We start from the raw sequence: 18530 nt of genomic DNA on the forward strand, positions 1-18530 counted from the left end.
TCTCATTGTCACAAGCAAAAGCACAAACTGCTGGAAAAACTCAGTTGGTCTGGCAGCATCTGTGGAAAGAAAGCAGAGTTCACGTTTCAGGTCCAGCAATCCTCACCAGCAGGAACCAGCCTCTTTTGTTCTTCCTGATTTCCAGCATCAAAGTGCTTCGTTTGTGTTTGCTACTTTCTTACTGTTCTTGGGTCTGCTGGGGAGTTTGGAGATTTCTGATTGGTTAAAGCAGCCATTACTCTGCAAGAACTCAGCAACCATTGGACAAAAGGAATACCCATTACAACCTGTCCCATTTTGATTGGTTAAAACCGTCAAAGTCATAACATGGCTGACAGGATATCTGCTAATTAGACAGACAGGAGGCTGGAAGAACACAGCAAGCCAGGCAGCATCAGAAGGTAGAGAAGTGGGTGTAACCATTCTTCAGGACTGGGGGTGGGTGTGGGGGGACCTGCAGATAAAGGGGGTGGCAGGGGCAGGGTAGTGAAGTGGGGATAGGTGAGGACAGGTAGAGGGTATGACTTAGTTGGTCAATGGGAGGAATGAATCCGGTTGGTGGCAGAGAGCGGTAGAAGGGTTGGGAGGGGGCAGGGTGGGGGGAAATGGCTTTGAAGGGAGTCGGGAGATGGGGACTGAGGTTATTTGAAATTGGAGAACTCAATATTGTGTCCTCCGGGCTGCAGGGTGCCCAGGCAGAAGATAAGGTGTTGTTCCTCCAAAAGACGCCGTGGTTTGTTTTGGCAGTGGAGAAGGCCAAGGATGGTCATGTTGGAAAGGAAGTGGTTGGGGGAATTGAAATGGGCTCAGACTGGGAGGTCCTTTCAGCGCCGGCTGACCAGGATGGGATGCTCAGCGAACCGTTCCCTAAGTTTATGTTCGGTGTCCCCAATGTAGAGAAGACCACACTGGCAGCATCTGATGCAGTAAACCAGGTTAGAGGAGAGACAGTGACCCTCTGTCTCACCTGGAAGGAGTGTCTTGGGCCCTGAATGGAGGTGAAGGTGGAGGGCGGTGTACCAGCAGGTTTTGTATCTTTTCTGGTTGCCGGGGAAGGTACCTGGGGTTTCGGCGGTGGGGGCAGCTGGAACCAAGGACTGTTGGAGGGAACGGTCCTGGCAGAGAGCTGAGAGGGGAGGGGAGGGGAAGATGTTCTAGGTGAGGTCTATATGGATCTGGCAGAAATGTTTGAGGATGATGTGTTGCATGCGGAGACGAGTGGGGTGGTAGGTGAGGACAAAGGTGTCTCTGTCCTTATTGTGTTGAGATGGGGGTTGTTTACAGCAGTGGAACGGGGAATGGAAGTGGTGCGGTAGTGGGCTGTCTGGATGATGGAGAAAGGAAAAGCACAATGCTCAAAATAGGTGGACATCTGGGATGTCTCCTTGTCCGAGCAGATGCAGTGGAGGTGAAAGAATTGGGAGAATGGGATGGAGTTCTTGCAGGACATTGGGTGGGAGGAGCTATGGGTTTGTAGTAGATGTGCTGATGGTGGACAATGATAGGATTATAGGATTGGTTCACTTGGCTGTCATTCATGCCCAGTTTTGTAGATGTTGCTGTCAGTAATTGTCAGATCTCCGTGAATTGTTGAAGCTGCTGTGTAGGCATCATTCAGAGCTCTCTGATTGGTTCAACTGGCTATCAAACATTGGGCATCACTCACTAATTGGCTGCCACCCTCCTCTAGATGAGTCTCAGTTGTTTTGCTTCTTCATTAATTGAATAATTGTTGTGATTGGATATTTCATCGCATTCTTCAGTTGCTCTCGGAACTTGCACTGAGTCACAGCATAAATAAAAGTGTTTGTACAGCAACTTAAATTCAGTAGCATTTCTCCAACTTGTTCAAATATATATTCAGGTGGGGTGTAATCCGCAGGATCTGTTCCTTGGATGTTATAATAAATGAATTCTATAACATTAACCAACCACAGAAGAATGAAGTTGCCTGATATGGCCAGAAGTAAAATCACAGACTTCCTTCTGCTCTCCATCTCTGGGTCTCTGCGAATCTCTCCATTGCTCTGACCCCTGAGTCCATTCCGCACTCTACTGGCCACTAAAATGTGTCTGACAGTCAAAGTATTGACCAACAGAATTAAAGCGAATGGGATCAATGGGATTAAGACTGTATCAAACCAGTCAAATGCCACCCACCAAGGGTTAATGTATGAGTTTGGCTTCACAGTACAGTGCCATGGTATACTATCAATTATTATCACAGGTTCATAAATAAAATAGTACGGAATATTCTTTATACAGAGCAAGAAGCTAGTGATTGCTAAAACCACAGCTGCAGTTTTCTCAGTGCAATATTTTGTTTTCAGCTTCTTGCAACAAATAGCCACAAATCGATCGAAGGAGAAAGTGACGGTGAACCAGACAGAAAGGTCTGTGACTGCAGACTGTAGGAAAGAATTTACACGACACACAGGGGTTATGTGCAGGATGAGCCCTGGGGAAAAGTACAAACAGACTCGCAAAGGTATGATTCCAATGCTAATGAACATTAGATCCGCTGTCGCCATGGCCATCAAGTAGCGAGTGATGCAGTTGGAGAGGCCACACTTTCCCCTGGACAGTATCACAATTCCCAGTAAATTAACTGTAAGAGATTAGAGGGGAGAAAAAGAGAGAATATATTTACTAAACTTATTTTCCAGCTCAGACAATAATACCAGGATTTTATGACAACTGAGTCCTGAGGTCATGCTGCAGTTGTATAAGACTCTGGTGCCGCATCTGGAATATTGTGTGCAGTTTTAGTCGCCATACTATAGGAAGGATATGGAGGCACTGGAACGGGTGCAGAGGAAGTTTACCAGTATGGTAGGAAGATCCTATGAGGAAAGGCTGAGGCACTTGGAGAAAAGTTCTAAGGTTTAGGGGTGACTTGATAGAGGTGTACAAGATGATTAGGGGGTTAGATAGGGTTGACAGTGAGAACCTTTTTCCACATATGGAGTCAGCTATTACAAGGGAGCATAGCTTTAAATTAAGGGGGGGTAGATATAGGACTGATGTTAGGGGTAGGTTCTTCACTCAGCGAGTCGTAAGTTCATGGAATGCCCTGCCAGTAGCAGTGGTGGACTCTCCCTCTTTATGGGTATTTAAGCGGGCATTGGATAGGTATATGGAGGTTATTGGGCTAGTGTAGGTTAGGTGGGCTTTGATCGGCGCAACATCGAGGGCCGAAGGGCCTGTACTGCGCTGTATTCTTCTATGTTCTATGTTCTAACAACCCAGCATGGGAGTTTGAAATTTAAACAGCATAACATAACCACCAAAAAAACCCATTTTCATTTTTATAGGGATCGGGTAATCAGCTACCCATAAGTGCAGATTGGAAATGTAATTACTTTCATGAGGTCACAAATGTTTGATTCAATCTGTTTGGCAGGTTTAACTCTGACCCACCTGGTATCTCCATCAAACCCCATATCCCACACAATGATAACCAGGATTGGTGATCTCAGCCATTAACACTCTCTTGAAAGAAAAGCAGTCCCTTGCTGGGATAACACTCTTGGAGAGATTGGGCCACATTCAATTGTATAATCACTGAAATGCCATGATCAGACTCCTCCATAGTGTCACACCCTGCCAGGAACAGACAAGGACCCATTCCCACGAAAGGAGATCCTCCCAGGATCAGGCAGCTTTCCCAAAATAACAGTCCATCCCTGGGGTCAGATCTCATAAGTACAGGAGACCTCTCCTCTTGCTTTTGGAAATCTGGGACAATCTTCCAACTGGAAGTGTGAAGTGTCAGGAATGGGGAGATGGAGTTGAACCAGAGGCATGGAAAAGCCTACCGACTGTCTCCAGGTAGTGGTTATCTCAGCCCAGACCAGCCCTCACCCCATTCCACTCCTCTGTTAGCAGAGTAGGCCACCTATGAAAATAAAAAGGGTATTGTAATCCATTTTTTAAACCTCCCTGATAATTGGGAATATTGCAATATCAGATTAAATGGAACAGAGGTGAAAAAAAAACTAGGAAAGATTTGAGCATTGAAGTCACATCTGATAATCGTGTTGCCCATGCTAAACGCACCTCCATCACCAGATTAATACCATGATCCACACCACCAGTATCATTTGTTGGCTGATAAAAATAATTCTGACCAATATCTGCTGTCATTTGCTGTTTTCCAGCTCCACTCAAACAGATTACATACATTGGTCTTCAAATCTGAGATCTCCCCCAAATAACTTAGTTATTAACTCTTATTATCAGGACAACTCGATTTCTTTCTCCTTCCTGTCTGTATTACCTAAACATTGAATATTCCTGAATAGTTAGTTTGCCATGTATCTGTAATGACAATAAAACCATACTCATGTATGTCTATTTGTGCCTTTAAGTCATCTACCTGGAGAATGCTATAAACATGCAAGGGGAGCGTCCTTAGCTTTGTCTTTTTGACATAATTCTGATATCTAAGCATAATCAATGCTCAGTTTTCTTTGTCCTGTTGTCGATCCTTCATAGCATCTTTTCTCCGTGTTTCTCTTCCTTCCAGTTTGGGTTATCTCTCAGGTCTCATTGAAACTCGTCAGGTCTTCTTCAAACAGAACCAAAATATTTCCCAACTTTTGAGTTTTAGAAGCTGAAAGGAATTATTGAGTATTTTCAACCCTAAAGCAAGGTAATTTATTTTATTATTTAGTTTTCCTGTCACAAAATCCCAAAGTACATATTAACTACACTAAATGTTTCAAAAACATTCAATCACCTGATGTCTTATGAATGCTGAAATGAAATTATGTTTCTGAAAGATTGACCCTGTTTTTTCAAAGTCTCTTGCAAAAATAAATTATTTGGGTGTTACCCCAAATAACAGAAATTGAAATCCAAATATTCAGAAAATGATGTCCATTATAGCTATACTGTTGCTCAACAAAGGCGAGAGGGATACAGCAAGGAACGACAGATCAGATCATTTTACTTCAGCTTGAAAACTCTTAGAAACAGTAGCTTTAGGAAAAAAAGTATGTGCAACATATGGACAAAAGCAGGAGAAGACCTTCAAGTCTGCCTAACGCCTCAATATATTTATGGCTGATTCGATGATCTGATATTGTCATCTACCCCAACATTTGATCCCCTTTCTTGCCAAGAATATATCAACTTCGATCTTAGAAATATTCAAGGACTCTGTTTCCATTGCAAAGGAATTTCCAAAGACTCATGAGCCTCTGTGAGAAAAGAAAATATACTGCCCTTAAACACTTCACCATTTAAATCTGGCTTAATGATGCAATACCTTACTTTTAGACAATGGTCTCTTCGTTGTAGATCAAATTTCATGCTTTCATCAAGTCACCTCTTACTCATAGAGTCATACAGCACAGAAACAAATTCTTCAGTCCAACGCATCTGTGCCAACCACACATCCCAGTCTGACCTCATCCCATTTGCCAGCATTTGGTCCATAAACTTCAAAACTCTTCCTACTCATTCAGATGCATTTTGAATGGTGTACTTGTGCCCACTTCCACCATTTCCTCTGGCAGTTCATTCCATATGCACACTGCGGTCTGCATTAATATGTTACCCCTCCGGTCTTTTTTCAGACTTTCCCCTCTCAACTTAAACCTATGTCCTCCAGTTTTGGAATCTCCAACCCTCACTAAAAGACCTTGGCTAATCACTCTATGCATGCACCTCATGATGTTATCTACCTCTACAAGATCACCCCTCAGCCTCCCGTGCTCCCGGGAGGAAAAGCCCCAGCCTGTTCAGCCTCTCCCCATAGCCCAAACCCATCAATTCCAGCAACATCCTTGTAAATCCTTTCTGAACCATTTCAAGTTTAACAGCAAATTTTCTATAGCATGAAGTGCTGAATTGAATGCAGTATTCTAAAACTGGCCTGATCAATGTCCTGATCAAGGGCATGCAAATTTAAATATCACACAACACCAGGTTATAGTCCAACAGGTTTATTTGGAAGCACTAGCTTTCGGAGCACTGCTCCTTCATCAGGTGGTAGTGGAGTATAAGATCATAAGAGACAAAACATTTAGCAAAAGTTTATATTGTGTTGCAACTGAAATTATATATTGAAAAAAACCTGAATTGTTTGTACAGTCTCTCATCTTTTAGAATGACCATTTTGGTTTCAATTCTTTCACATGAAAATCCCAGAACCTTTTTCAGAGTTAAATTCTCAAGTGAGCTTTAACAATAGGTGCCATATTGTCTCAGATAATGCATTGAAGGTGCACGGTGCCCTATGTGAGGCTGTCTGTGCTTATGCCCAAAACGTCGATTCTCGTGCTCCTCTGATGCTATTGCAAACCTGCTGTGCTTTTCCAGCACCACACCCTTGACTCTGATCTCCAGCATCTGCAGTCCTCACTTTCTCTTAATCAATGTCCTGTACAGCCACAATGTCCCAACTCCTATACTCAATGTTCTGATCGAAGAAGGCAAGTATGCCAAATGCCTTCCTTACCTGCAACTATACCTCCATGGAACCATGCACCTGCACTCCCAGGTCTCTTTGATTGGCCAAATCCAACAGGACCTACCATTAAGTGTGTAACTTCTGCCCTCAAGACTCAAGTCCTGATGAAGTTCATGGACTGAAACGTCAACTTTCCTGCTTCTCCAGTGCTGTCTGACCTGCTGTGCTTCTCCAGTTCCACATCTACTGACCCTGGCTTCCAGCATCAGCCGTCCTTGACATCTCCAGGTCATGAAAGTAAGAGGCTGTGTGATCCAAAGTAAAGTGGCATGTTGGATTTGAAAATTGTTGAGAGAAAAGAAGCAGACACTAATGGTGGAATGGATGTCTGTTTGCAATAGATTCAGTGCTGGGTCCATGGTTGTTTGTGATGTGTGTAGTGGATCAGATCAATAAGTTCTCAGATGACACAAAAATTGTGAGTGTTGAGTAGTTAGGACAATATCCGTAAATTGCTCACACACCTCAATGGACTGGTTACATGGAGAGAGCAGTGGCAAATATAATTCAACATGGAAAAGCCTGATATAATGCTCTTGGGGAGGGATGACAAGGGAAGGGATCACATTCTGATTGGTCAGATTCTGGAGGAACTGAAGATCTGTGGGAGTTTGTTGTCCATATACACAGATCTTGAAGGGAGCAGGACTGGTAGGTCAGGTGATTAAGATGGTAGATGGGGCTACCTTATTTTATCAACTGCAGGAGCAAGGAGGTGAACTGGAACTTCGTAAAATGCTGGTTAGGCCATATCTTATCCCCAGTTTATAGGAGGGAGTGATTACACAGGAGAATGGCAAAGAGATTCATCAGGATGCTCTGAGCTATCAGGAATAATTGAAGAGACTGGGGTTGTTCCCTTTGGACTGTAGACTGTTGGTCAGAGAACGAATCGAAGTGCATAAATTTATCAGGGCCATATATAGTTGGGAAAGGAGGCACCTTTTCCATCAGTAGACTGGTCTATAACAAAGATGGGACTGATTTAAGATAACAAGCAGAAAGCTAAAAGCTCAATCAAGGGGAATTACTTGCACCCAGAAGAACATCAAAGACTCACACTCACTGCTAGAATGGGTGTTTGAGTCAAAAGCTTTTATCTTACCTACACAGTGTTTTCCATTGCCATAAACTCCAGGAAATTGGGCCAAAAGCTGTAAAATGGGTTTGTGTCATTAGATTGTCATTGACTGACATGGCCACAGGTCAACATACCTCGCTCTGAGCTATAATGGAAAAAGGAACATAAGAAATAGGAGCAGGAGTCAGCGATTTAGTCCCCTGAGCCTATTCCATAATTTAATACAGTCCCAGCTGATCTCATCTCAGCCTCAAGTCCACTTTCCTACCCATTCTCTTCAACACTTTACTCATTCATAACCTGTTTATCGCCTCCTTAAATTAAGCCAAAATTCTGACATCCACTGCACCCTGAAATCATTATTTCCATGGATACATGACCCTTTAAGATAAATAATTTCTCCTGTTTTAATTGCGCTGCCATTATCGTAAAACTATGACCTCTCATCTGAATTGCCCTACATGGAGAAACATCTTCTCTGCATTTTCTTTTTCAATCCCATTTAGCATCTTACATGCCTTAACTAGATCTCCTCTCCCTCTAAATTCAATAGAGTTTGAACCTAAACTATTCAATCTGTCTCTAGAAGACCAATGAATCTCAGATGGATTGTTGGCCTTGGAGATAAAAGGCCTGGCAAGAGATTTGATGGCAGTTTCAAAATCACAAGAAGTCAGGATACCACAGACAGGGTGGACCTTGGCAGAATGCTGACAGGATTGAAAACGACAAGACATAGATTTGAAGTCTTTGGTAAAAGAAGCAGAAGTGATGTGTGGAAATACTTCAAATTGCTGCTTGTGGTTGGGTCTAAAATGCAATGTCAGTGACTGTCTTGTAGGCAGTTTCAATTAAGGTTTTCAAAGGAAGTTAGATGGCTCAGTGTTACATGGCAGTCAGCAGGAGAATGGTGAAAGCTAATTATGCCTTGTTATGGATGACACCAGACTCCAAACATACATTATGGAGATAACCTAGACCTTACTTCCTATTGTTTTTTAAAAGGCAAGTATAAGATGTTGTTTTCCAAATTCAATTGATTGGTCCACCACTAACCTTTAATCAAAACACACTTTATTCTTATAACACAGTTAAAATATAACAAAAAGAAGAATTAGCATAACTTCACTTTATTGCAATACTTAACAAGATCATATATTATTGAACACCACTAATTATGAACTATTCCAAGATAGTATTATGAAGTCAAAAGAGTGTATGGTCACTGAAAGAGAGAGATGCCTTTTCTGAGCTTGTGACAGCGCAGGTTGTGATAGTACATGAGCCTGTGACTAGCTGACAGGTGCAGACAGTGCTGAGAATTGATAATGTGGAACCAGCTTCGGGTAGTGTTTTGATGTGAAGGCAACCGTATTTGAATTTAACCAATTCATTTAAATATTGCCCAGGATACCAAAAAAAAACAATTGAATTTGACAACAGTGGATTAATGAGAGGTTATGAGTCTTGGGGATTAAAAAAAGGGCAGTTTGAAAATTAGTCCATCGAACATGAGAGTACATGGCATCTGAAAGGGCTCGCAACACTCTCAAAGAAATCTCTTACAGGGCCCCTGTAAAAGATATTAAAGATATCAAGAAATTTTATACAAAGACACTCACTGTAAAAAAAGAAAAATCATAGCAGTCTGCCAAGGGAAAACAGCAGATTCAGAAGGAAGCAGCAGATTCAGAAGGACAGAAGGAAGCAGCAGATTCGGAAGGACAGAAGGAAACAGCAGATTCGGAAGGACAGAAGGAAGCAGCAGATTCGGAAGGACAGAAGGAAATAGCAGATTCGGAAAGACAGAAGGGAACAGCAGATTCAAAAGGACAGAAGGAAGCAGCAGATTCGGAAGGACAGAAGGAAGCAGCAGATTCGGAAGGACACAGCAGATTCGGAAGGACAGAAGGACACAGCAGATTCAGAAGGACAGAAGGAAGCAGCAGATTTATAAGGACAGAAGGAAGCAGCAGATTCGGAAGGACACAGCAGATCCGGAAGGACAGAAGGAAGCAGCAGATTCGGAAGGACAGAAGGAAACAGCAGATTCAGAAGGAAACAGCAGATTCAGAAGGACAGAAGGACACAGCAGATTCAGAAGGACAGAAGGAAGCAGCAGATTCGGAAGGACACAGCAGATTCGGAAGGACAGAAGGACACAGCAGATTCAGAAGGACAGAAGGAAGCAGCAGATTCGGAAGACCAGAAGGAAACAGCAGATTTGGAAGGACAGAAGGAAGCAGCAGATTCGGAAGGACAGAAGGAAATAGCAGATTCGGAAGGACGGAAGGAAGCAGCAGATTCAGAAGGACAGAAGAACACAGCAGATTCGGAAGGACAGAAGGAAGCAGCAGATTCGGAAGACCAGAAGGAAACAGCAGATTCAGAAGGACAGAAGGAAACAGCAGATTTGGAAGACCGGAAGGAAGACAGTGTAAGAGCCAGTATGGACTTTGAGAGATTAAGTTAATGTAATATTTAATGATCGTGTTACTGGAGCAGCATTTTAATAGAGATGGGGTCAGATGGTGATTAGGTAAGAGTCACAGAATCCCGACAGTTGTGAAACAGGCCCTTCTGCCTAACAAGTCCATGCCCACCCTTTGAAGAGTAACCCATCCAGACCGATTCCCCTCCCGTATTATCCCATATTTACCCCAGACTAATGCACTTAACCTACACATCCCTGAACACTCCGGGCAATTTTGCATGGCCAATTCACCGAACCTGTACATCTTTGGATTGTGGGAGGGAACCGGAGCACCCAGAGAAAGCCCAAACAGACACGGGGAGAATGTGCAAACTACACACAGACAGTCGCCTGAGGCTGGAATCGAACTCAGGTCCCTGGTGCTGAGAGGCAATACTGCTAACCACTAAGCCACCATACTGCCCCAGGGGGCTTGGATTTGTTAATAGTTTTTGTTTGGTTTTTATTATTAGAGTTTAGAAAATACATTTTATTTTTCATTAAAAGGTGGAAAGTCGGGGTTTTCTTTCACTCATTTGCACTTTTAGCAAATGCCAACAGCATGGGTTCAATTCCCATCACCGATTTGAGGGACTCTCCTTCTTAACCTCTTCCCTCGCCTGAGGGTTGGTGACCCTCAGGTTAAATCTCCACTGGTCACTTCTTTCTCATGAGAGAGCAGCCCCTATGGTCTGGGAAGACTATGGCAACACAACTCAACATTGGGAGATGAGCTTTTTTGGGCTTTTAAATTTTAATTAGCACAGGGGTTGGACCTCTGCATCGAAACAATAGGCAGCATCCTGTAAACAAACCCTTTGGGTAAAATGCAATTCAGCCAATCAGTTATAATTCTCACATGCTGTCTGTCTCCAGTCTAGAGGAAAGCATTTGCACTTTTTGAATTTTAAGGGGCACCCTCACTGTCTCAGACTTCACTCGAGCTGCAGAGAACTCAAGCCTTCAGCTCCAGCAGGCAGCAAAAACTTACTCAACTAACAGAAAGCCAAACTATGGATCTTCTTGGTTCTGTGTGAGCCCTGGCCTCACCCACTCACATTTCAAAGAAGAACAGCCAGGGAGAACTCAAAAGCTGTTTACCAACTCCCTGTCTGAAGGAGACAACACGTCTCTGCAAGAGAAACAGGATCGAACACATGTCTTATCATCACATCATTCAGCAAGCTGGCACCGAATCTATGGCCTGAATGCCTTCCTCCTGTTCTGTGAAAACTTTTTGATCCTTGAGCACAGCTTCAGGCTCAGAAAGTGGATTGTATTATGGGACAGTGGAGCTGGAATGAAGCAATGGTTGCAGAATCAGAGACTGAAGAAGGAAGGGAGATCTCTTCAGGAAGAACAAAACTCAAATCAATATGAATAAGTTCAAACCAAAAGCCTCCATACTTTTAAGACAGATACTTGATGAAGTAATCAAAGACAGGGTCAAAAAGTGACTGGATGGCAGCAAAGCATTTAAAGAACACAGTAGGGAGAGACAAAGAGAGATTTATTTGTTCATCAATAATCATTTAAACATCATCAATGAAATAAAAGGCAGTTGATGTGAGTTTTTATATATTAACATAAGTTGGCTTTATAGAATGAAAATGCCTAGAAATACAAAGTAAAATAAAGAACTGGCATCATAAATTCTAAATAGCAAACTTTATTAACTATTGAATTATGGAATAAATATTCAAAATTATAATTTGGTTTTGTAAAAGAATTGAATAATTTATAAGATAGCAATCTCCTGATTAATCTCAGAGACAAACACACAAACACGCATATAGATGAGAAGCAGAATTATGCCACTGATTTCCATGAATTTACCTACAATTTTAAAAGTTTGGAGCTGTTCCATTTAACCTTCAAATTCCACTTTCCACTAATCCCATTTATTATGTCCAACACAAAACTATCCTCTGCTATCTGATGAAAGTCTCCCCATCTTTACTACCTTCTGAGGCAGGGAGTTCTGACCTCTCACACCACTCCAAGGGAGAATAATTTTCAGCATCCCTGTACTGAAAATGGGAGCCCTGATTTCTAAACTGTGCCACTTAGTTCTGGATTCACTACACAAGCGAACACCTTTTCAACCTTCATGTTGGCAAGACAATTCACGACAATACTTCAATGGGGACTCTTCTCACTCTTCGAGATATTCTCCTCATCTCCATCTTATTTTCAAAATAGTGTACCCAAATTCTGGGATCCCCCACAAGGATAAATATTGTTCCCACATCCACACCTCACTCTTCTCAACTCCAGTAGAAACAAATGCAGGCTCTCCAACCTTAGGAAATTCTTTGAGTGGAACTGAGAAATAAGAAAGGGATGATCACGTTATAAGCATTGGATTATGGACCCCCAAATAGTCAGTGGGAAATTGAGAAACAAATTTGTAAGGAGATCTCAGTTATCTGTGAGAATAATAGGGTGGTTATGGTAGGGGATTTTAACTTTCTAAATATCGACTGGGAATACCATAGTATTCAGGGTTTCGATGGAGAGGAATTTATTAAGTACGTCCAAGAGATTTTTCTGATTCAGTATGTGGATGTACCTACTGGAGAAGGTGCAAAGCTTGACCTACTCTTGGGAAATAAGGGCAGGTGACTGAGGTGTCAGTGGGGGAGCACTTTGGGGCCAGCGACCATAATTATATTAGTTTTAAAATAGTGATGGAAAAGGATAGAGAGGATCTAAAATTCTCGTTAAAGTTCTAAATTGGTGAAAGGTCAATTTTGACGGTATCAGGCAAGAACTTTCAAAAGTTGATTGGGTGCGGATGTTCGCAGATAAAGGGATGGCTGAAAAATTCAAAAAGAAGATAACAAGAGTCCAGAGACAGTATATTCCTGTTAGGGCAAAAGTAAAGGCTGGTAGATGCAGGGAATGCTGGAAGACTAGAGAAATTGAGGTTTTGGTCAAGAATAAAGGGAAGCAGATGTCAGGTATGGATAGCAGAGATTGAGTGAGTCCTTAGAAGAGTGTAAAGACAGAAGGTGTATGGACGCAGAACATAGAACATTACAGAGCAGTACAGGCCCTTTGGCCCTCGATGTTGCACCAGCCTGTGAAACCAATCTGAAGCCTATCCCTCTTACACTATTCCATTTTTATCCATATGATTATCCAATGACCATTTAAATACCCTCAAAGTTGGTGAGTTTACTACTTTTGCAGGCAGTGTGTTCCAAATCCCTACTACTCTCTGAGTAAAGAAACTACCTTTGACAGCTGTCCTATATCTGGGACACCCGGACCAACCAACCCAACCACCCCGTGGCTCAACACTTCAATTCCCCCTTCCACTCCACCAAGGACATGCAGGTCCTTGGACTCCTCCATCGCCAGACCATAACAACACAATGTTTGGAGGAAGAGCGCCTCATCTTCCGCCTAGGAACCCTCCAACCACAAGGGATGAACTCAGATTTCTCCAGTTTCCTTATTTCCCCTCCCCCACCTTGTCTCAGTCAAATCCCTCGAACTCAGCACCGCCTTCCTAACCTGCAATCTTCTTCCTGACCTCTCCGCCCCCACTCCCACTCTGGCCTCTCACCCTCACCTTGACCTCCTTCCACCTATCGCATTTCCAACGCCCCTCCCCCAAGTCCCTCCTCACTACCATTTATCTTAGCCTGCTGGACACACTTTCCTCATTCCTGAAGGAGGGCTCATGCCCGAAACGTCAATTCTCCTGCTCCTTGGATGCTGCCTGACCTGCTGCACTTTTCCAGCAACACATTTTCAGCTCTATCTATCACCCCTCAATTTCAAGCTATGACCCTCCTGCAAACCATCACCATCCTAGGAAAAAAGCTGTCAATGTCCACACTATCTAACCCTCTGATTATCTTATAAGTTTCAATTAAGTAATCTCTCAACCATTTTCTCTCTCATGAAAACAGCCTCAAGCCCCTCAGCCTTTCATCATAAGACCTTCCATCCATACGAGGCAACATCCTAGTAAATTTCCTCTGAGCCTTTTCAATGCTTACACATTTTTTCTATAATGCGGTTACCAGAACCGTACACAATACTCCAAGTGCGGCTTTACCAGAGTTTTGTACAGTTGCAGCATGGCTTCATGTCTCCGAAACTCAATACTTCCACCAATGCAAGGTTTGTGAAGGTTTGTAGCTCAGGTTGAGGTTTAGGGTGTAGGTTTACTCGCTGAGCTGTAGGTTTGATCTCCAGACGTTTCATTACCTGGCTAGGTAACATCATCAGTGGCGACCTCCAAGTGAAGCGAAGCTGTTGTCTCCTGCTTTCTATTTATATCTTTCTCCTGGATGGGGTTCCTGAGGTTTGTGGTGATGTCATTTCCTGTTCGTTTTCTGAGGTGTTGATAGATGGCATCTGGATCTATGTGTTTGTTTATGGCATTGTGGTTGGAGTGCCAGGTCTCTAGGAATTCTCTGGCATGTCTTTGCTTAGCCTGTCCCAGGATAGATATGTTGTCCCAGTCGAAATGGTGGGTTTTTTTTTTCATCCGTGTGTAGGGCTACGAGGGAGAGAGGGTCGTGTCTTTTTGTGGCTAGCTGGTGTTCGTGTATTCTGATGGCTAACTTTCTTCCTGTTTGTCTTACGTAGTGTTTGTGGCAGTCCTTGCATGGAATTTTGTAGATGACACTGGTTTTGTCCATGGGTTGTACTGAGTCTTTTAAGTTTGTTAGTTTTTGCCTGAGAGCGTTGGTGGGTTTGTGTGCTACTAGGATTCCGAGGGGTCTCAGTAGTCTGGTTGTCATTTCTGAAACTTCTTTGATGTATGGTAAGGTGGTTAGGGTTTCTGGCTGTGTTTCTGACCAAACACTTGTTCAGCTCCTCTCTCTCCCTATTCCACGCCTGTGGCACAGATAACAAACCAGAGATAACAACTATGTTTGTTCGAGCACTGAACTTCCACCCTAACTTCATAAATGTCTGCCTTAAATCCCCATCCCTTTTCCTCCCGATGTCGTTCGCGCCTATGTGGGCCACCACTTGGGGCTGCTCCCCCTCCCCATCAAGGATCCCAAAACACGATCACAGATATCACGAACCCTAGCACCTGGGAGTAAACACACTAACCATGAATCTCTTTCATTCCCAGAGAACCTCATGTCTGACCCCTGAACTATGGAGGCCCCAGTGACTAATGCTCTGCTCCTCTTGCCCCTTCCTTTCTGAGCAACAGGGACAGACATTGTGCCAGAGATCTGTACCCCATGGATTATCCCTTGTAAGCCGTACCTCCCCCCAACAGTATCCAAAATAGTATACTTGTTATTGAGGGGAATGGCCACAAGGGATTCCTGCACTGTCTGCCAGTTCCCTTTCCATCCCCTGACTGTAACCCATCTACCTTTCTCTTGTACCTGAGATGTAACTGTAATCCCTCACAATATGCCCTCTGCCTCCCGAATGATCCGAAACTCATGCAGCTCCAGCTCTAGTTCACGACCAGTTTTCAAGGAGCTGGAATTGGGTGCACTTCCCACAACCACCTGATGAAGGAGTGACGCTCCGGAAGCTAGTGCTTCCAATAAACCTGTTGGATTATAACCTGGTGTTGTGTGGTTTTTAACTTTGTCCACCTCTGTCCAACAATGGCACCTGCACAACATTTTATTCTTGTTAAGCAGCAGTTGCTGAATTTCAGTGGGAATTCGATGATGCTGAGGGATTCGAGGGTTTGTTGGAGCAGATTTATCATGGATTGAATATAGCTACACATGGTAACGAGACATCAAAACACCAAACACCAAACAAATTCTGAGCGTTTTTTTTTCCCCCATGGAATGGAACACTAACAGTGAAAGATCTGAAACTGATCAACACAGAATATCAGATTTACAAACTGATTTTCGTGTTTAGAGTGTTTGGAGTTTAACGATGCACCACGCAGGGTGTTATCGACATGAACAATGTTGGCCAGAGTGGGAGGAATGAAACCTGAATTTTGCCATTAAGAATATGTTCAAATGATCGTTTAAGGTAAGAAATACCAGAAAATGACTGCGAATGCTCCAAATCTAATTGTTTTCTTTAAAAGTGTTTAAATAGTCATCTCAGGCAGCGACTGTTGACAGAAACAGAATTAATGTCTCCAATCAAATGTGACTCATTCAAATTGAAATTTGTGATCCATTTCTCTCCGTCGGGTTTAGTGTATAAATAGTTTCTTATTTACTGCTCTCGTTGTGATCACTATTACAATAACCCATTTTACCTGTTCCTCAGTTTTAGGTGACTCTTTTCAAAGGGTCACAACATTCGAACTAAGGCCAGATATTGGGATGGGCGACACGACCGTTCTGAATCCTTGGTAAGAACTGAATTTTAAAATCCGAGTCAAAAAAGGGAGCACAATTTAGTAAACCGAACCCAATATTAATCATGAACAATTGAGCTCTCATCGCCCTTGGACTCACAGCTCCGTGCAGGGGAAGGGGCTCGATCAGCAATTAAACCAATGGAGTGTTTACAGACCTCCTTGTGGGTCTGCTCCTGGGCCGGGCCAAACTGGTCAGAAACAGGTCCAGGCAGTGGGCCGTGGAGGGGGTCGTTAGGGCCGACTGCCTGCCCCTCTTCCACGGTTACGTTAGAGCCCGGGATGTCTCTGGAGAAGGAGCACGCGGTCTCCACCGACACCCTGGAGTTGTTCAGGGAGAGATGGGCACCGCAGGGAGTGGAGTGTATTATTTCCCCCTCCCACTCTATTTTGATTTGATCCCTGCCCTCCCCCCTCACTGTTTGATCATGCAGCCCTCTGCGAAGGGCACTGCTTGTCACTGGCCACCCTGGAGTTTCCTTTCCTCCTGGTGGTGGAAATTGAATAAAGATTCGTGCACCTTGTGTCTTTCACTGTGTCTCACACCTGCACACACACACCATGGGTGCTGGGGAAAATATAAGCACCGCTGCAGTTAGGGGGGACTGTGGCAGTAAGAATAAAGTACGGAAACAGGGGATTTCGAGTCTCCACAGTTTAGAACACTGACTCTGTTGGCTATGTAAAACCAGAAGAGTTAGAATCTCCTCAGTCTTAGGGGACTAACATAAAACCAGAAGAGTTAGAATCTCCTCAGTATTAGGGGACTGACAGGTAAAAAATTTATATATAGAGAGAGCGTGTTTGCAGTGACTGCACGGACATTCTACAGTAGATTTGAATAGTTTGATTACAGCTCGGTTCTCTAAAAGTCAGGAATGAATTCATGCCTGTTCCCTATAGCACAGTTCAACAGAAAGGTGAGAAATACTGAGGCATTTCTCCATATCCCCTCATTAACTATCGTACATATGCAAAGTAAAACTCTTCTTCTGTTAAGTGCCTCATCTGGGAAAACAGAGGATCAGCTCCAAAGGAAAGGGCAATTTCAAAATAGGAATAACTAATTTAACTCCAGCTCCGCACCTACATTCAACTGTGAAAGAAAGATATTCACAATTGTACGGGGACAGTGGAACCAGGTTTTCGCCTGCGGCTGGATTCAAACCAAACCTCACAAATACTTCCATACATCCTTGTTCATTTGGATGAAGTATTGCAGGTAGATCGTGCTCCCTCGCAGTTCAGTTCTACACTGATGGATTGTACCTGTTCTGCACTATTTCTGAGTGTTTCTACGCTCATGTCTCATTCAAATGCGCACAATTCCAAATAGATCAATTTTTATAACATTTCAATGATATTGCAAATTTAAGCATAAAATGATTTTGTTCCAACAATAAAATGAATCCTCTGAGTTAATTCCGGATATTTGACATTAGAAAGTGTTGTATTGAATAGATGACTGTTGAAAGGTGACCAATAGGTTACCATGTCACATTGTCAGTCACCGCCTACAGACCAGTGCACAGAAGTAATCATAGACATTCATTGATTCTCCTACCTGGTACACCAATAATGGCCAGGATCAGGTAATAGAATTTCCTGACACTGTTGAATGTTTCAACCATGTTCATTATGTTTTGAGAAGTTTAATCCTGCCGTCACCGGTGTCTTGGCAATTTTCTCTGAGGTGATGCATTCACAGACCTTTTCTGTTATAAATTGTGCGATCACATTCAGGTCACATCATCGCCACTCTTCGGCTTATTTTGTAATGAACAAAGAGATGACGATAATGAGCCAATTCCCTTTTGTGATTAAAATTAGTTTGGACTGAAACTCCAAAGCACAATCTAATTATGCAAATTGGCCAAATGAAAGTTGGGAGTTGGATCCTGATGACATTAATGCTGTTGAATCAAATGATTCGTTCGAAAACAACACAATTTTACTGCTAAATGTTCATCCTTTCGTAATGGCCATTCAGTCATTAAGTTGTACGTGGTCAAGACTTTTTCCCTATCTGTCGTTAAGTCTATCTCTCACTCTGTCTCTCTGTAGCTCTCTTCCTCTCCAGCAGTCTGTCTGCATCATTTCATGTTTCCATGTGTCCCTCTCTCTCTCTCTCTGTCTTTCTGTCTTCCATCAACACCTCTCTGTCGATCAG

The 18530-nt window shown here is 43.1% G+C and overlaps 1 protein-coding gene across 1 annotated transcript; it reads right to left on the minus strand.

The window, feature by feature from the left end:
* Window positions 1-1697: 1697 nt before the first annotated feature.
* Window positions 1698-2531, minus strand: LOC140454662 (cysteinyl leukotriene receptor 1-like). The gene has a single exon (XM_072549597.1). The coding sequence runs from the start codon at window positions 2529-2531 to the stop codon at window positions 1698-1700; it is 834 nt and encodes a 277-aa protein (XP_072405698.1).
* Window positions 2532-18530: the final 15999 nt, after the last annotated feature.

The sequence above is a fragment of the Chiloscyllium punctatum genome, chromosome 29, assembly GCF_047496795.1.
Source record: "Chiloscyllium punctatum isolate Juve2018m chromosome 29, sChiPun1.3, whole genome shotgun sequence".
NCBI lineage: Eukaryota > Metazoa > Chordata > Chondrichthyes > Orectolobiformes > Hemiscylliidae > Chiloscyllium > Chiloscyllium punctatum.

Bases quoted from the DNA above. Each gene is read 5' to 3' on its own strand.
- LOC140454662 (XM_072549597.1), bottom strand. From the start codon at position 2,531: ATGGCGACAGCGGATCTAATGTTCATTAGCATTGGAATCATACCTTTG.